Raw genomic sequence first — 19,457 nt, forward strand, 5'->3', positions numbered from 1 at the left:
GGGGGCGGCGCCATTTTGGGGTGGCCGCCAGGGGCGGCGCCATTTTGGGGAGGCTGAGGGGGGAGCGGAGGGGCGCAGGCGGGGATCCCAGTGAAGTAGTAATTTATTCGCGATTGCAATGGCGGGCGCCCCACAAGCAGGAGAGCGCGCCCGCTAGTTCCAAAACACAGTTTAGTTTATATACTTTTTGATGACAGGACCCTCCCCTGTTTCCCCACTGAGTGGTTAATCCAGGTTCACAATCTATCTGATGCCTCACAAACAATACATGGCCTTCAGCTGCCGGCCTGTTAAATTTCAAATTTCCTTTGATATTTTTACTGCTTAAAGTGGTAATGTTTCTTCGCTTATCTGACTTGACACTGTGATTTTCACCTAATTGTCTTAAGGAGTCTGGTTATCTGCATTTTACAAGGTTGCCTGCTAAACTTTTTTATCGCTGTAAGCGTATCTCAGCACCACATTCCCTCCTCCTAAACAGCGTAACTGCAAAAACAACATTTATATTCCCATAGGGAAACTCCCTTGTAGTCACAGAATCACAAAATCACAGAATTTCTAGGTTGGAAGAGACCTCAAGATCATCGAGGCCAACCTCTGACCTAACGCTAGCAGTCCCCACTAAACCATATCCCTAAGCTCTACATCTAAACGTCTTTTAAAGACCTCCAGGGATGGTGACTCCACCACTTCCCTGGGCAGCCTGTTCCAATGTACTACTCCCTGGCAGAAGGGGACTGTGAGGAGTTTGGGGCTGATTCTTGACTTTGTAGAATTATAATTATTATATTTAATTAAAAGATCTTTATGTGGATTCTGACTCGTGTGTGCTTGTTGGTGAGGAACGGCAGGCGGGAACCTATGGGCAACAGTAACAGAACGCAGTAACACGCACCACAGAGCAGCAGTTATACAATAAATAACTAAAAAACTCGATAAAACACCTTAAAAACTGTAGTAAATGCTATATACATCACACTGCCTGCTCAGTTATTTCCTAAATTAGGGGATAACTGGGGGGGGGGGGGGCGCTCCCCGCAGCCGGGCGCCGCCGCTTTAAGGGCGGCCGTGGCCGGGCGCCGCCGTCCCGTGGTGCCTTGCGGCGGGCGCGCGGAGGGAGCGTGGCCGCTGCAGCCGCTGCCGGGCTCGGGCCCCGCCGCCGCCGCCGCCCCCTGGCCCCGTTGCTGCCCCCCCCCCCGCCATGTCCGCGGGTTTCTCCTTCGGCGCCGGCACCTTGGGCTCCGCCACGGCCGCCGCAGCCGGGGCAGGAGGAGGTGGAGGAGGAGGTGGGGGGTTTTCCTTCGGAGCCGCCACGCAGAGGTAACGCGGAGCCCCCTCCGCGCCCCTGTGGGGCAGTGGGTGGGGCGCATGGGGTGTTGGGGGGGGAATAGGGGTACAGGGGGTGGGGGGCAGCCCGTGGGGCTGGGGGGGTCAGGGGGTCCTCATTGCTCTCTGTAACTGCCTGAAGGGAAGGGGTGGGGAGCTGGGGTCGGGCTCTTCTCACAAGGGAATGGCCTCAAGCTGTGCCAGGGGAGGTTCAGGTTGGCAATGAGGAGACATTTCTGCTCAGAAAGAGCAGTCAGGCACTGGGACGGGTTGCCCAGGGAGGTGGTGGAGTCACCGTCCCTGGGGGTGTTCAAGGAGAGGTTGGACGTGGTGCTTGGGGACACGGTTTGGTGGGTGACATGGGTGGTAGGGGATGGTTGGACCAGATTTGGTTTTTTTTTTTTTTTTATCCTGAACGCAAAAGATGAATCCCACACGTGCCTAGCTGTAAGCAAGCGGCCTGAGGAGGTGTGTGTGGCACAGTCTGAGTGTGTGATGTTCAAACGCCAAGTTCCGGGTCTGTTTCTAAGTTATTTCCAAGTTCCCTTCTGTCACAGCCCTCCATTTGGTGCTTGTGTCTTGTAGTAGGAAGGAAACTGTGGTGCTGGGCTTTGATCTGCACGTGACATAGCAGGCTCTGTGCTAAATGCAATATTCATGTTTTACAGAATAATAGTGTTGTTTTTTTTTCTTCACACCCCTGCACTAGCCCATATTCTTCGTGACCTGCTTGCTGTTATGCCTCTGTTGAAGATTAGGATACTTACAGTGGAGCTTTGGGGCACTTTCCAAATTTTTGGATGTCTGCCAAATCTTATCAGGCAAAATTGATCATAGGAATGTAAACAAAATGGGCATGGCTGCTACTTCTCCTGAAGTAGGTATGTTTCAAAATACCTATCTGTAGGATTTGGCAGGAATTAGTGGGAAGGGAACAACATCTGGATCAGAGAGTATCTCTGGATTAAAGGGCAGCATTGCTTTTTGGAAGCCCATATGGGAGGGGGCAAGTCTTCTGAGTTTCTTCTGATACTCTTAATAGTCCAGTCAGGACAGGTTAATGATATTTCTGTTTCCTGTGTGCATTTTTTCTTCCCCACAGTGAAGCTTTTACATAAACTCTGGAAAGAACTTAAGTTGCTTTTGTCTCATGCCTGTTAAAAAGAAAAAACTTTAATTTTAATCATAGGAAACCTGCATTATTCAGAAGCACTATTTTAAATATACTGCTTGAAACAAGATAATTTCTTTTGGGGTGTTGATTTGCATGTGGTACACACTACCCATGGAATTTGAATGGTTTTTTTATTTTTTTTCTCTTCTGGCTGCCTTTTTTAATCCATAAAATAAGTTAAAATGTAATAGAAGCTAATTAATAGCAAATATGATACTCTGCATTTTTATTCGTATATTTATTTCTACAAGTAGGATGAGTCTTCAGGGCTGTTGGTCAAGGAGTATCACAGAGGAAGAGGCCTTGTCACTGCTGGATGGTTTGTAAAAGAATCTGAAGCATCCCTGGGGGATGGCTGGCTTGAGAACCAGTTTGAGACTGTAAGCAGAAGCTGGGCCTCTTCTCAGCTGAGGCAGCATTGCCAGGTGCTGGAAGAAAAGGGGCTTTGCTCTTTAGACCAAGCATAAGTATTACCAAGCAGCGTGGCCTGTCAGGTAATATTCTGATGGCATAAAGCCTATATGGTATGGCAGCCTATGTAATTCCTGCATTAAACCGCTAGCAGTTGAGGTTTTTAAGGTCTTTCTTGTTTGTCAGTATTCCCTATAGCATGCTTTAGCCCGGTGAAGTGCGTTGTTCTAGCTCTGAAGTTAAAGTTGAGGTTTAAGTGAGCTGAATTCCTCATCCTCCCAGCTGCAGGGAGTAAATAATACTCTGGTCTGTGATTTCTCATACTGCCATGGTTTACTTCTATATTCATTCATATTTAAATACACTTTATTTACGGTGTTGTTGTTGTTTTGTTATTGGTTCTCTTTTTTTTTTTTTTTTTGTCCCATTGTATTGAATTGCATATTTTGGGCCTTAGCTTTCTTCTACTGGACTGCTGAAACATGAAAAAAGTAAATTGAAAAATCCTCTTAGCCTATACCGGGAAAAGATGAGAAGCAAGCTTGCAACCAGTGAAAGAAGCATCATGTTGTATATATATAGGGTGATAATCAGTTAGGTCATGCTGCTGCAGTTTGGTATGCTGAAATGCTGAGAGTAAAGAAAGCTGAAATACTTTGGCTCTTATGGAGTTGGACAGTAGATTGGTTTTGTCCTTCTGACCTTCTTGGTGCCTGTTTCCTGAATTATTTACCTTTAAGGATCACTCAACACCCAGATTTAGAACTTGCACCAACTTTTACTAGACTTGCCAGGTTGCCAGGGTGTAGATACTGCCGACTTTTAATGTAGAAGCCTATGATAGCCTTCTTTTTCTTAAAGATCGGCTCTTGTTATGCAGAGAAGTTGCATTCATACAGAAAGAAAAGAGGGAACAATGAGAGAATATTGCACATCTGAAACCTCAAATAGTTTGTAACAACTGTTGCATTGAAACCTAAATTAGGTTTTATTTCAATGCTACTGCTGTAGTCTATACAAAATGTCTAAATTCAAGAAAACTTCTCAAGCTTCCCAAGGGGTTCAAAATGGAAGCCAGAAGTTACTACAAATAAATGACTCACCTCATCTTTCATCAGTCTAAGAATTAAAGTTCTTAAGCCTTAGACACATCTGGCTCTTAGCACCTGTGATTTCACAGGTTACAGATAACTGTAATCCCCCACGTGTTTTGTGCTGTAACTTAATGCATTCTCTGCAAAACGTGGCTTGGCCTGTATTTGCCATGAAGTTTCTATAAAAAAAAAAAAAAAAGAAAAGAAAAAAACAGCTGTTAATTTTCCTTGTGATCGCTGGGCTCTGAGTTTCTCCTTTCTTTCCATTCTATTCCCCTTAAGCTGTGCAAATGGTTCTGGACTTTTATTTTATTTCACTGGTTGGATTGGATTGCACAGTGTGCTTTCAGAAAAGAAAGTGTGCAAAGCATAGGTATGGATCACCTGCCGTTGGGGTGTGTGGAAGAGGAGAGCGTTTTGGTTAGAAAACTAATTCTTGCATCTGTGTTTCTCGGTGGTAAGGCAGGCCCAAGTTGTGCTGTTGATGTGGTCAGATGCCTGTCTGCGTGCTTATTGCTTCAGAGTGAAGTAGCTTTGGTTGATGTTTCTGGGGAGAGGGATCGAACTGGGCTTGTAAGTTACTTTGAAAAGATGTTCCTGGTGGTTTGTCATCTTTGGTCTGGCTGTAGCATTTGTTCTCCACTTCCAGTAGTTCAGGGGAAATAATAGGAAACTAAACGGCAAGTTTTTGGCTGGTTTATCGGGATGTATCAGGCAGGTAGCAACGAGTTCAACAGATGCTGGAGTCAGCATCATGGAAGCAGTAGCTGTAGGAGAGGGAGGGAGGCGGATTCCTCCTTGGTGATAGCAAGCTCTGACTGTCCTGCTCAGCTATGTTCTGACTGATCAGGACAATGATGGTGTGGGAAAGAAACAGAAATAAGGGGAGGTTGGATTTTTCTTTTGAAAAAATAATTGCTAACAGTCTTGTTCTGTAATAGCTCAACAGGTGGACTTAATTTTGGAACTCTGGGTTCTTCCACTGCTACAGCAACTACGTCAGCTCCATCAGTGGGCTTTGGGAGCGGACTTTTTGGATCAAAGCCAACCACTGGCTTTACTCTAGGAGGCACCAGCACAGGTAGAAAAAGTTCTTGTACAGCACAAATTTGAGTGAACAGTGAATAAATTTACCATGTGTATGTACCACACATTTTGTACGTGTACCATATAATGTGTTACTTATGGCACACAGAATTTTACTTACGTCACAGAATGCCACACTCAGAATATTACTTATGTCATTTTGTGTTTCTTTTCTTAAAAAATTTTCACAGACTGTTTTAAAAGGTTGTTATTTGAGAAGTATGGAGCACCAATGATGCGTGAACGCAAATGCGGTTGCCAGAAAATTGTATCTGGGCGTATGTGTAAATTGTGCCAGAATTTGAATCTGATGTTTTCTGGAAACTCATCTTCATCCAGAATACTCTAAATTATCATTTAAATTTGAACTTTTTGGATGTAGAAATTACAGAAAGTCTCTAGTTATAGATGCAGAAATTCTTACAGAAGTCCTAAAAATTGGAGTATAAAATAATGAACCTTTTCAGACTTGAGTTATTTTTCAGCCATCACACACACATAACTTAATGAATTTTATTTTAGCTCCAATTTATTTGGAGAAAATTGTATTTTTTTTCTACTTCTGCATGAACAGATTGGTTCTTAAATTCCCTTATAATAAATAAATCCTTATTATTTCTAATAATTATTATTACTGTGTATTACTGTGTTTGTCTATGTTAGGGTGATTTCTTTCTTGATGCTGTCTTTTGAACTTTTAATCATTTTTTTAAAATCTGAAATGGCATAGCACTGTTCAAAATTGTCTCTTTAAATTACAAGTGGGGATAAAAACCCTGAGCCAAGACACAACAATTTGAAAAAGCTTGCTCCCCATATTCTTCATCATATTGTAAATCTGTTTTGTGTGTCAGTGTTACGTACAGCTATATGGCTAAAAAATACTTGAGAGCATTATCAGTCTCCGTAGATCTTGTTTACTTTCATTTATTTGAAATTTAAACAAGTTGGTGTGCTGCTGTGTTAATGTAAGCTTCACTCTTAACGCATTCTCATAAAGAAAAGCTTGTTTTTAAAAGGCAGTTATGCTTTGTTGTATGCTGCTGGTGCTCACAAACAGTGATTGCTGTGTTATGTTTTTTCTGTTTTCAAGATAATATGTAAAAGTTTGTATGATGGTCTACGTATGTTACATTATTTCCATGTTTTGGTTCATGGCTTTTATTAGGATAACTGTTGGGTGGTTCTCAGTTACTGTTCTGACTCTGTTTTCTTTATTAAAGCAGGAACAGCAACAACCATTGCTACAGCACTGACGCTAGGTAAGGACCTAATTTGGATGTTAATGAATATACAGCAGTGAAAAAAAGTTGTTGTGTTCATATACTGTAGAAAGTTAGCTGTTGTGTGAGGTTTTTCCTTGCTGTTAATTGTGGTTGGCTGCAAGCCAGAGTAGAGCTAAAGGATTATTCCATTCCTGCACAACACTAAGAGTGGTCATAGTGAAAAGCTAGACTTGTGTTTGTCCCCTAATCATCAGTGTCATCCTTCAGCAGAGAAGTGGAATCCATTATCAAAGAATTCTTCATACAGAGCTTCTTGTTCTTATGAACTTTGAGTGAACAGATCTGCTTGTTAGTTCCCCTAGCAGAAGGGCAGAGTTGAACTGGGAAGGGACTTGAGGAATACATTGCTCTTGTTTCTCTGGTATGACTTCAATCCCTATTTTCAGCTGTCATGAGAATTATAGAAATATGTGGGTGTTTTCAGATTTTTTTTTTTTTGGAAACATCAGAACTGACCTTGAATTTGAACAGCCGAAATTGTTGAGGGGGGAGAGAGGAAAGGAGGAGAGGACGAGGGGGTAGTGCTACCAGACAGACTGGTATCCAAGAACTTTGGAAACCTTGTTGCAAATAAGTAGGGGAAAATGGTAGTGGTTAAAGAAGTGAATGAAATGGGTAGGAGAAGGGAAGAGCAGCTGACCCAGAGCATGATGTGTAATCATATGTGGCAGTCAGTATTATGCAGGCAAATGTCAGTTCTTTTAAGTTGGTGAATGAAATGTCCTTGAAAACAGACACACAGCAGTTACTGAGAATACAATGTTTTTATTGGTCTTGTTACTCTGGTTTGTGTATCACACTTCTCTTTGAATGCAGGTTCCAGAATATAAGATGTATTCTTCCCATGAAATTAGCAGGAAGTAGAAGCTTTATTTGCTTTGCTTTGCAAGTGTTCAAAAGCAAAATCTGAGGAAATAACATAATTTTCTTGTTCATAAATTGAAGGGGTATGTGTGTTCCTGCTGGCTTGCACATTACCTCTATCTGTGTTCCAAGATTAAAGCCCCTTGGATTGTTCAGAATTTTTGAGGAAACATACCTTCTTGAAATTAATGTAAACTTTGAAATTTATCTGACGTGCCATGGAAATACTTTATCGCAAATGATCTTGCCTGCTGGGGTGCTAGTGGCAATTAAATGGGATTAGCGTAGAAGATGAGACTGAGTATTCATTCTCAAACAAAATATCCAAAAAGTGTTTTCTGCTTTTCTTCTAGGCACACCTGCTACCACATCAGCAGCTACCACAGGCTTTAGTTTAGGTTTCAACAAACCTGCAGGTTCAGCCACACCGTTTGCTTTATCTATTACTTCTACCTCAGCGGGTGGCCTATCGCTGTCGTCTGCTCTTACATCGACTCCCGCAGCAGGTAGGAAAATGTTTTGGTTTGTCTTTTTACAGTATAACTTTATTGTAAAACTGTACTATGCTCTGTTTTATTCTAGCATTTGCATAATGCTGTGGTACTTCAGTAAGACGATTCGGTGGACTTTACTAGTTCTAAGTTGGGTGTCCCAATTCAGATGTTTATTTTATATAGAGGACAGTACACCTTGTAATTTAGGCAGCATATAATTACAAGGGTAGCAGTAGATGATTTGTCACATGAAACAATCATTTTAATTAATGTTAACCCCACTGGATGTTGAAAGTTTACTACTTATGCAGCTGAAAAGTTATATCTACCTGTTATAGACAGCATGAAATAGTTAACTAGTAGTGTAAATGAGATTTTTTTTCCAGTGTAGATCTTGTACTGGCAAATACATGCCATCATACTTTACTCAGCTGAACTACAACATATGTGGTGATAATTAAGAGTGGAGCTAATTTTTCTTAACGCTAGAAGTCTGCATGTGAGCCCAGTTGTTCGTGCCTTCTGTGCTCCTTCTCTACTTTAGTCCTCTCCATTCTGCCAGAAGCTGCAGTACTTAATTTCAGTAGAAGACTCAAACTATCTATAAGAAGTTTTTTATTTTCCTTGTGTTAAATATTTTAATGCTTAACGTAAAACATTAGCATTTCAGCATTTAAAGATTAAAAAGTCAATCACACTTGTTAGATCCATTATTTTGTAAAATAAATCCTGTGCCAGATCCTAGATTCTCTGGCATTCTGGGAGAGTCTCAGAAGTTTGCTATAGATTTGGACTAATGAAGATTGCAATAATATGGAACAAAATGACTTACAGTTTGAAAATCTCTAGTGGTTTTTGGAAATTGCAGGGAAAAAAGGTTGTGTCTATTATTTATTTACAATAAAAATGCTGTTCACACACTTCAGTTATTTCAGATTGCCTGCGGATGTATTTGAACGCAGTGTCTGCATGAAGCTGGTTTGTTTTCTCTGCAGGTACTACTGGCTTTACATTAAATTTGGGTGGTACAACTGCTCCGACTACAACTGCTTCCACAGGCCTCTCCTTAGGAGGAGCCCTAGCAGGTTTAGGAGGGTCGCTCTTCCAGAATACAAGCACAGCAGCAACAGGTGATTTTTTTTTCCCTTCTATCTTAAAATGTTGAAATTCAATGTTAGATTGTATTAAGTTATAAGGTAAGATTTAATTTATATGAAACTTCATACTGTGAAAGTTATTCTTGTTTTACAGTTTGGAACAGCGTTGCTATCCATAGTTCTCATTTTTATAGTCTGAAGTCATTCATGTCCCTCATTCTTAAGTTTACTTAGATTTTCTTGTGTTATCATTTTAAAAAGTTTTGTTGTGATAATTGACTCAAGAAAGTTGATTGTAAATAGGAGAAGGAAATATTGCATGAGTATCTCCTTTAACTGTGGAGAAGTTAAAACCCCTTATTTGCTGGCTTTTAATCTGAATAAAATTTTTAACCATTAGTGTTGTCATTTCAATTATTTACTGACTTCTTGTCTTTTAGTTCTAGAGGAAAAATCAACATGTTGCAGTCTTGATAACATGCTTTTCTTAAACTACAAACAAAACAAAGATATTTTAAATGCTGATGACTGAAGATGGATATCTAGTTATCAAGTAACATGAACAATTACATAAAATACTTTTATAGAGTTATATGAAACTTGATGCAATCTATTTTGCATATTTTAATCCAAATATAGTAAATGAACTGAAATTGCAAACAAGGTTATCTTTGGGTTTAGTTTAAAAGAAGTTGTAATTATTACTATTTTAAATGCAAAAATTCTATTTGTTTCTTGCAGGGCTGGGGCAGAATGCCCTGAGCTTGACTCTGGGGACAACTGCGGCTCCTTCAAGTACTGCTAATGAAGGTCTTGGTGGCATTGATTTTAGTAGTTCTTCAGACAAAAAAAGTGAGTTTGTTTTAAAATGTTTATAGCTGATAATGCATGCCATAATTTGTTACTGACAAAGTTATCAGAGTACTACAGAAGAGACACTACTTTGCTGTTAAGGATGTGGAATTAAAGCTATCAATTTTAAATTCTTCCTTTCATGAAGCAATTTAATTCTTGAATGTTGTACCTGTATAGAAGAAAAAGAAATTTGGTTGCAAATGCAATGTCGTGAATTTATTTACTTAAAATAAGTGTAACCAAGTATCGTACCCAGGAACCAGGGATCTAAAGCCTGGTTTCCTGCCTTCCAGGCATAAAAGCCTCGTAGGGCTGTTTCCTGAAAAACCATGGCAGATTTCCAAACAGCTGTGTCAAATGACCACTAGAGGGGGAATCAGAGCTATGCTTCAGAAATGCATTGCAGATACAGAAAGTACTCGTTTGAAAATAGTTTTAAGTTGTAACAGTTCTTAAACACATGAGGTGGGTATTCTTGTTTGTTTTTTTTTCCTTTAATACCCACAGCATGAAGAATAAGAGGTAAAAAACAGGATATTTTTAAAGCTGTATTTCTGGTAGTGCGTACTGCTATCTGGTACATTCCATCAGGTTGCTAAAATCAGTTATTAAAACCTACCTCTGTGGTATCTCTGAAATACTTAATGGAATATTGAGCATAGACAGATGAGCACTTACTAATTTACCTTAGTTTTATACATCCAGAGTAACCTTAACTAAAGCTGATTATAAAATGTGCATTTTTTCTGGGGAATCAAAACTGTTCATTTAATCTCTTGGTTTCATTCAGCAGCCAAATTTGAAATGAGGTGTTCTGATAACTAAAAGAGAAGGAAATATAGAAACTATATACAGAGGAAATGACACATTGACTGTCCAAACTGGAGTATTCTGCACGATGTAGATATTTTTGGACATTATTGCTGCAACTGATGAAAAAGCTTTAAGTTCTGGGTTCATCATGTGGGGGTATTAGTGTTGTCATTAATATCAATATCATTACCATGGTATTAGGATCGCACAACACTTCCATGATGTACAAGCATCTTAAAGTGAAGCCTAGAGAACCCCAGACGACTTCAGTCTGATATCGCTTAGCACTGTTTTGCTCAGATCTCAGGTTGTAATTCCAAATGAGTTAAATACCTGAATTCCCAATGCAAAAAGTGGAACTAGGAACAAAGTGGACTGCTATCAGAATGAGGAGCAAAGAGATCCCTTAGCAAAGCAATGGGAAGTGCTAAAGGGGACTGTTTGAGTTTTCAGTTTTCAGAATCTAGGATTTATTCAGGAGTGTTTCTCATAATGGATGGTGTTGACTAAGTCCTACCTGTGCACTACGACTCAGTTGTGACAGTACAATTGTTTGTACAACTATGAGGAACGGTGCTAAGGTATGATAGTGATGATTTTGTGGCTTTCATTTATTTTTTTTTCTTTATGAAGATAAGGAAGGAGGAGATGTGCCTATTTAAAAAGAATAAAAAAAAAAAGTGTTTATGAAATTGCTGCCCTAAAAGATCCAGGACAAATAGGCACTGGCACCTTTATGCTGTCTTCTGGAATTAGTTATAAAGAGTTTTTCTTCTTGAGACTGGAGGGTAAAGACTGAGTGCTTAGTGTTTCTTTAAAATATTGCTCCGTGGGAAGCAAATAACTTTATATAAGTTTTCCTTGTGTTATTAAAAACCAGGGCAGTTGCCCAGAAAGCAGCAAGGTCTAATTTCAAATCTTTCACCTTTTAGATATTGTTGAGGTGATATACAGCGAGGAAAAAAAAAAGTGACTGGGGAGAGAAAGCAAAATAAACTTAGTCCTAATTGTGGCCTCTCTCAGTTCTGGTCTTTATTCCGTTTTTGTGCAGTTGCTCTTTGGTAGTTGTTTTTGTTGGGACTGATGGTGGTGGTGGTTGTTTGGTGTTTTGTTTGTTTGCAAAAGGTATAGGGAATGGATGCTGGTACTGGCTGACAGTCTGCAGACAATTTAAGCATTTATTGCTTCTAAAACAAGCAGCTTCTCCTGGCAGGAGCACAGGCTTGTGCAGCCTAATTTGGTTGTGGTGCTAGCATCAGCTTCAGCTACCTTCTAGCTTGTTGGCTCTGAGAGGAAGTAAGGATTTGAATGGCATCCAGCTGAAAAAGATGAGGCCTATTTTTTGGTCTGAGCTTTCTTCCTAACAGACTGCTACAGTATTGTTACTGCTCCTGGCCACAACTAGAAATAGTCATGGCTTGTCTATATATATGATATTGCTTTCAGCTCCTCTCCGTTGCTCAAGAGTTATTTGGTATCTTGGATCCACCTTCTCATCTAGATACACAGACGTCTAGTCTGAATTGTGTAGATGCTAAGCAAGCAGTAACATCTTCAGTTCTCTAAAACCTCACTTTTTCCTCGACAACATGCAAAAGCAGAATTCTTAAGGAAGTCCAGTGAGCAAACTCTAATTGCCTTTTTATATGAGAAGAGACTGCCATCGCAGAATTCAAAACACTTTGGTGTTCTGTGGGTGCAGGTTTGAGTAAGCTACAGTTGTGTAAGCAGGGACAGATTTTTTATGCAACTCCAATTGTTCGTGCATTTGTAGTGATTGGTGTAGGGACACAAGATGCTCGATGTTACTTTTTGTGCCAAGAAATTAGCACCTGACCTGGTGAATATCTTGAAAAGACACTTGTCTGTGAAGGGAGAATAAATTAAAACCTTTCTTTTATGGCTAACCTAGTGTATTATTAATAAGAGAAATCAAGAGGATTGCACTCATTAGTTCTTCCTTAAAATCTCATTAAAGTTGTTTTGTCAGTTCCTCAAAGTTTTATTTCTGACCTACTTCTTTTTTTTTTCTAGGTGACAAAACAGGAACAAGACCAGAGTAAGTGTTCAGATTGTCTTTGCGTTCAGTATCTCACTAAGCTTAGTTGTTTTCTGACATACTGGACTTTTCTACTACTTTGCTCTTGGAAAAGCCTTACTTTTGTAAATAACCAATTTTTGCAGTATGGGTATTTAGTAATGATGGTTCATCATTTTAAATGTTGCATTTGATGGGAAAATTGCAATGCCTGCTGCTCATCTGGCTTCTGCTATTGACTAATGATGGACTATTGACTTATGGTGGACAGTCGGCTGAATATGAGCCAGCAGTGTGCTCAGGTGGCCAAGAAGGCCAACGGCATCCTGGCTTGTATTAGGAACAGCGTGACCAGCAGGGCTAGGGAGGTGATCGTCCCCCTGTACTCAGCTCTGGTGAGGCCGCACCTCGAGTACTGTGTTCAGTTTTGGGCCCCTCGCTACAAGAAGGACATCGAGGTGCTTGAGCGGGTGCAGAGAAGGGCGACGAAGCTGGTGAGGGGCCTGGAGAACAAGTCCTACGAGGAGCGGCTGAGGGAGCTGGGCTTGTTCAGCCTGGAGAAGAGGAGGCTCAGGGGCGACCTTATCGCTCTTTTTAGGTACCTCAAGGGAGGCTGTAGCGAGGTGGGGGTTGGCCTGTTCTCCCACGTGCCTGGTGACAGGACGAGGGGGAATGGGTTTAAGTTGAGCCAGGGGAGTTTTAGGCTAGATGTTAGGAAGAACTTCTTCACTGAAAGGGTTGTGAGGCACTGGAACAGGCTGCCCAGGGAAGTGGTGGAGTCACCATCCTTGGAAGTCTTCAAAAGACGTTTAGATGTAGAGCTTAGGGATATGGTTTAGTGGAGGGCTGTTAGCGTTAGGTTGGAGGTTGGACTCGATGACCTTGAGGTCTCTTCCAACCTAGAAATTCTGTGTGATTCTGTGAAAATTCTGTGAAAATCACATGTTTTCAAAAATTGTTTCTGTAAAATGTGTGCAATACTCACACCACAGGATTGGACACTATAGTCTCTGACTGTGCACTAATTGAAATCCTTCTAGTTGCAGCATACATACAACAGGTGTAAAAGTGTGTAATCAGTCATTGGAAGTGTTTGTGATACTTAGTAATCATGTAAAAAAACCTGCTTGCCATTTTCCAAGCACAGTGTAAACATGCATTGTCTCTTGCAGAGATAGCAAAGCACTAAAGGATGAAAATCTACCTCCAGTAATCTGTCAAGATGTAGAAAATCTACAGTAAGTAGTGCTTTATTTATTATAGTTGCATAGCTGAAGTATTGTTTTGTTAGTGTTTTGGTATGTAACAAATGCACTTTACTGCCGGCTGCTTGCAGGATAATTTGCTAGCCCAAGGCTGTCACATATTAATACTGGGATCAGAGTAGGTGGATAATTCTTAGTAGCTGAAGTCTTAGGCTGTCCTTTTCAGCCTTGCTTTTAAATAGCATTTCCACAAACCAATAAATATGCTTCTAGAAGCTGAATCTGCTCTCCTTGGGAGCAGTAAGCCTATTGTACATGCATAATAAATATTGAATCTTATTTGCATGTGCATTGTGGATATTGCATGGAGTTGAGAGAACTACAAAACAGTCTTCCTTCAAGCAGGAAGGAGGCAGGTTGTAGACTAGTCAGTCTGTCTGATACTTTATTGGTGAATTCAATGTGGTAATAGCTTTATGTGGATACATATTATATATTTAAAAAAAAAATATATGTAGCTTAGTTTGTCAGAGTACAGCATAACATGCTTATACAATTGCTATTGAAGTCTTGGTGGGTTTTGCTGTTTTCTATGCTGTTAGCATGCTAGCTAAACAATAATTTTACTATTCAGTACTAGATTTTGGAAAACCTAAAATTCCTTAACTTCTATTTAATAGTGCAAGTGGGGTAAACACTTGGGTATTTCAGGTTAAATGTATTGTGTCTTTTCCTACTATTCCCTTTTTCCCTTCTCCAGGAAATTTGTGAAAGAACAAAAACAAGTTCAGGAAGAAATTAGTAGAATGTCATCTAAAGCAATGCTTAAAGTACAGGAAGACATCAAAGCTCTGAAACAACTTCTCTCTGTAGTTGCCAGTGGATTACAGAGAAACACTCTTAATATTGACAAGCTGAAAATGGAAACTGCACAGGTATAACTTAATAAAACTTTGTTATGTAAAGTTTGCATGTTTATTTCCTATAGGATAAATACCTTTATTTATCAGACAAGTGAGCACATTGAAACTATATGATATCCAAACTGAAACAGTTGTAAACAAAGTGAAAAGCTTAATCCACTCTGACCTGCCTGAAATTATCTGAGGAGACTGAAATCAGTGCTGCCGATGTTTTCAGATAAGTACAACAGCATAAAGACATCTATCTTGAGGAGAGCATCCTTTTATGTTGCTCATACAATGGAGGGAATATATACCCCCTCTAGTTCTATTTCAGTTGCATATGCAGCTACCAGTGAAAATCAATTTGTAACCACATGATGGACTCTGGGGCAGCAGAGATGCAAGTATATTTTCTTATGTTGTCTAATTAAGAAAAATTATCCAAAGATACCAAAGTATCAAATGTTTTTTAAGTGAAGGAGTCACAGCTCTGGTCACTGGTCTGCATTTTAACTGTGTCACCAGACTGAGCTCAGGTTAAGTTTTGAAGTTAAGATCTTGTCACTTTTTCTTTCATCTGGCATGTCAAGACTATTTACTTCATAAATCAGTGTATTTTATTATCAAGTAAAAAAAAAAAAAAAAAAAAGATGCTCCTTATATCTTGAAAGGAAACACTCTGTAGTTATACTTGGGCAATTGCTTCCTATGAAAGCAAGAAGTTGTTAGTGATATTCTTGCATTTCCTTAAACAACGCAGTTAAGAATAGTGACCGAACCAGGCATTGAGAAAGGATTAATGATGGTTATTGGAAAGTATTAAACAGAAGTCTGCTGTAATTACCATGCTTAAAAAGATCCCTTCCATAGAAAAAGGCACTTTTTTTTTCCACTTCAAGTGCAAAATATTTCTTTTAGATATGTTACTTTCCTGCATTTGACTGTTCTTTTCCCATAGTCCTCAATAAATGTAACGGGATTTCTGAAGTACAGTAGAAATTAAATCTTACCTGTGACAGTCCCTGCCCATGTCAGGGGTTGGACTAGATGATCTTTAAAGGTCCCTTCCAACCCAAAACCATTCTGCAATTTTCAAAGAGTTCAGTATGCTTTCAGGGCGTACCATCGTTTGTTCGTTGTCCAAACCTCTTCTGGTATTTGCGGTTCTTTAACTTCCTACCAGTGTGTTCTTTGAAGAGCTTCTGGTCAGATTCTGTCATAGTTTTAAATACAGAAAGAAAACATTTTATATGAATGAACAGTAGAATTGTAGCTATTTTTCTTTTTGAGCACTTCATTCAGAACCTTATATTTTATTAATTTTCCTTATTTAGGAGCTGAAGAATGCAGAAATAGCATTGAGAACGCAGAAAACTCCTCCCGGTCTCCAGCATGAAAATACAGCCCCAGCAGAGTGAGTTACTGTTACAAAGTTGTATTATTGACTATTTTTATTTATAAGTTGACTTATTTCTGCTTCTTGTAATGTATGTATCAAGTGCTTCATAGAATTGGTGTTTTATTTCTACACTTATCTTACACCAAAGACATGAGAAATACTGTCCATGCTCTTTTTACTTGTCGAAGAATGTCATAAAACATATAACTGCTGCAAGTAGCAAAATGGAAAATGGCAGCTGATGGTTTTTTTCTTTAAATAGTAGCACATTAATAAAACTGTATGATTAAACTTCACTGTTTTATTCATCTAGCTACTTCAGAATCTTGGTAGAGCAGTTTGAAGTACAACTGCAGCAATACAGGCAGCAAATAGAAGAACTGGAAAATCATCTTGCTACTCAAGCAAACAATTCTCACATAACTCCACAAGGTGAATGTTTCAATTTTAATGGTTCATACGCAAAAGTTAAGAAGTGTTGTATCTATAAGACTTAGTAATTTATCTGTTCATTACTGTTGTTCCTTATTCAATGTACAGAAGCAAGTGTTCAGATAGATTCTGCAGTTGTTTAATTCATAAAGGTTCTGGAGCTGTTTAAGACGGATCCAGTTCTTGAGGTGCAGATTGTGTGCTTGGTTTGTGTTTGGAAACTTTGTGTGTCCAGGAGTAGAAATCACAACTTCTAAACTTCTGAAAGCTAGGAAGTAAAGAAACATGGTATGTTTTTACACTCGTGTTCTGACTTCTGTTCTTCTACAAGGGTGGTTCCTGAATGTTTTCTAGACTTAGCTAAGGCACTTGTGTAGGAACTGGGAATGGAAATTAAGGACTCTTAACAGGGCCAGGGCACATCTCAGACATTACTTTGCAAATTCTTTAACTCTGATTTTTCAGGCTCTCCTTTCTTGCAGCATCTGTAGAATCCATCTGCATTTTCCTTGCTTACATTCCTAATGAGCTCATAAAGACATCAGAGAAAGCTCCATACTCTTCAGTCTTTTATTGACTCATCGCATGGTTCCTTGGTCTGTTGACTCTGTTCTGCTTTGAGACCACTGTTATTTCTTCTGTCTTTGTGTGGTGTTCTTAGGGGTTTGTGTATAATGAGGGAACCTATTTTCCTTTCATCTTGGTTTCTGCCTACCTGTCTTTCTTTCTCCATCTCCATGAATGAGACTTCTGTGTCCACCTGCTATTTTAAGGAGAAGTTTTTGTGCAGCAGAGATGCTTATCTGTGGAAAATACTAAAGTGCCTTATTGTAGAGGAGTTGTTTTGCCTTCAACTTGGAGAAAATTTATTCTTTTTTTTTGCTGCCATTTTATCTTGGGAGAATCTCTTGTTAGAGATCTCTCTTTGGTTTGTTATCCTCCTGTGATCATAGGAATTTTAATCTTTTGTGTCATTTTAGGTACAGGTCCTGTGATAAGTAGTGATTTCAAGTGCATGTTTTTTGTGCCAACTGATACTTGACCATCTTGCCATTATAGGATGGTGCTTAGGCTTTGGACCTTGTATGTCAAAAATGAGAGAACTACAGGATCCTCATGGTCCTCTCTTCTTTCCGCATGACATCACTGTGCAGAGTATGAGAGAGGATGCCTTCACAGCATCCTCTTCACAGCATCCACTTCATTTTCCTCAGCTTTTTCAGCAGTGTCCTGCTGCAATTTTAAAGTTCCTTTGCTTGTGTGGGCAAGGATCAGTCAGCTGTACCGGTGTACCTAGACTGTCAACAAATCTAGTCGGCGCTGTGTTGCATATGTGTAGCCAGTTTACCTGCATATGGGAAAAACTCATAAATTATGACCCAGAATGTCTTGAATTTTGAAATGTCATGTGTTCCGTATCAATAAATTGCTTTCAGACTCTTATGGGAACTTGAGGCCAGTCTTCCTAGATACTACTGGCTCTACATTCCTGCAGGATAACATGAGATTTACTCCTTTTTCAGAAAGAAACACAGCTTATAATGGAAAAATTCCTCTATGAAGAGGCAACCATTTTCAGTTCTTAAATCGTCTTATCTTCAAGAACTTGATGGCTACTCTGCATTTCAGTGACTTATATGCCTCCTTCAGAGGAAATGAAGCTGATGTAATTGCACTGAAAGACCACTTCAGTGCTTTTTTATCCTTCATTTTGGCAAATTGTTTCAGTGCTTCTTTTAGAAAAGTTTTTTTTTTTTTTTTTTTGGTTAGCAGCCCACCTCATTTTGCCCAAACCTTTGAGATTTCCACTTAAATCCTAAAGTTTTGCATTAGTTGAGTGGGTGCACTGAAAACAATTTAATATCTGTGTGGGAAGCAGGCTATCCTAAATCTAAGACTTTACGTAGGTAACAAAGCTCCCTATTGTGTCTCTCTCTCAGTTTATGATGTGCTTGTGGGTAGAATAAGAGAGTTCCTGTGATCCTTGTTAGTCATGTTTTTAAATGCAAGTAAAGTTTCTGTTCTACTGTTATCTCTTTGCAAAATCAACTGAACACTGAATTGTGCATTAACTCAGAGCAGAAAATATATACAAATGCAAGAAAATCTGATCTAACTCCATGTAATAAACCAGTGAGGTAAAATGTTCCTGTGTAATTAAAAAACATTAAATAGAATAATATTTTCATAGCTTTACTGAGTGACAGAATTGTGGAAAACAGATTACCATGCATATAAGAATTAATTGGAGAAAAGAGTTGTTTTTTCCCGCAAAATAAAGTTTGAAACACTGAGAAATAATGCTTCAGGAAGTAGTTCTGTGTGCAGGTCTTGTATCACCTAATTACTCTCAAATTCTGGATTTCTTACAGACAATTTCTTCTCATGCAATTTTCTTATGCTTCATGCTGTATGGGTTTTGGGTGGGCTTCTTGCTGTAATATAAACACTAAAGCTTTTCTCCTAGAAGTAAGATTGTAATTTACATATACTTCATATACCTCTTACAGATTTGTCCATGGCTATGCAGAAAATCTATCAAACATTTGTAGCCTTAGCTGCACAACTTCAGTCAATACATGAAAATGTAAAGGTATGTTGTTTTGTTGTGTTCCTACATATTTAGCTATCAACAAGCGTCTGTTTCTTTCACTAATAATATATCTTCAGGTATTCTTTTTTTGTTAAATTACTGTTTTTAAAAATTATGTAACAGCTATCCAAGGAGTACTTTGATTAAAAGGGCAACTTTTGTTCAACTGAGGTCTAATTTGAAATGTTTATTTACAGTGATGTTGTCAACTGACCACAGTCATTTAGGTTACAAAATGCTTTTTAATTGTTGATCAGTTCTTGAAATTTCTGTATTTGATCTCATGCATGTATGTTTTACTCTTTATCCAATGACCTGCTGATCTCAAGGAAAGACAATCTAAATATGGTCTCACTCAAATAAGTAATAATAATAATAAAAAAAA

General features: G+C 39.1%; 1 protein-coding gene across 4 annotated transcripts in view; it reads left to right on the forward strand.

Annotated features, from left to right (window-relative positions):
* The first annotated feature begins 1,166 nt into the window (after positions 1-1,166).
* The window catches only part of NUP58 (nucleoporin 58), a 35,334-nt gene continuing 17,043 nt past the window's right edge, over positions 1,167-19,457 (forward strand). For 2 of the 4 annotated variants that reach the window (XM_084502977.1, XM_084502979.1), the window contains exons 1-12: positions 1,167-1,320; positions 4,947-5,086; positions 6,315-6,353; positions 7,595-7,747; positions 8,731-8,865; positions 9,574-9,684; positions 12,535-12,559; positions 13,711-13,776; positions 14,504-14,678; positions 15,983-16,062; positions 16,361-16,479; positions 18,990-19,072. In XM_084502977.1, the coding sequence (XP_084359103.1) occupies positions 1,202-1,320; positions 4,947-5,086; positions 6,315-6,353; positions 7,595-7,747; positions 8,731-8,865; positions 9,574-9,684; positions 12,535-12,559; positions 13,711-13,776; positions 14,504-14,678; positions 15,983-16,062; positions 16,361-16,479; positions 18,990-19,072 (1,245 nt within the window). In that variant the 5' untranslated portion in view covers positions 1,167-1,201. The remainder of the gene's footprint in view (positions 1,321-4,946; positions 5,087-6,314; positions 6,354-7,594; positions 7,748-8,730; positions 8,866-9,573; positions 9,685-12,534; positions 12,560-13,710; positions 13,777-14,503; positions 14,679-15,982; positions 16,063-16,360; positions 16,480-18,989; positions 19,073-19,457) is intronic. The other 2 variants (XM_084502978.1, XM_084502980.1) reach the window with 1 other exon arrangement.

The sequence above is a fragment of the Aythya ferina genome, assembly GCF_964211825.1.
Source record: "Aythya ferina genome assembly, chromosome: 1".
NCBI classification, from domain to species: Eukaryota; Metazoa; Chordata; class Aves; order Anseriformes; family Anatidae; genus Aythya; species Aythya ferina.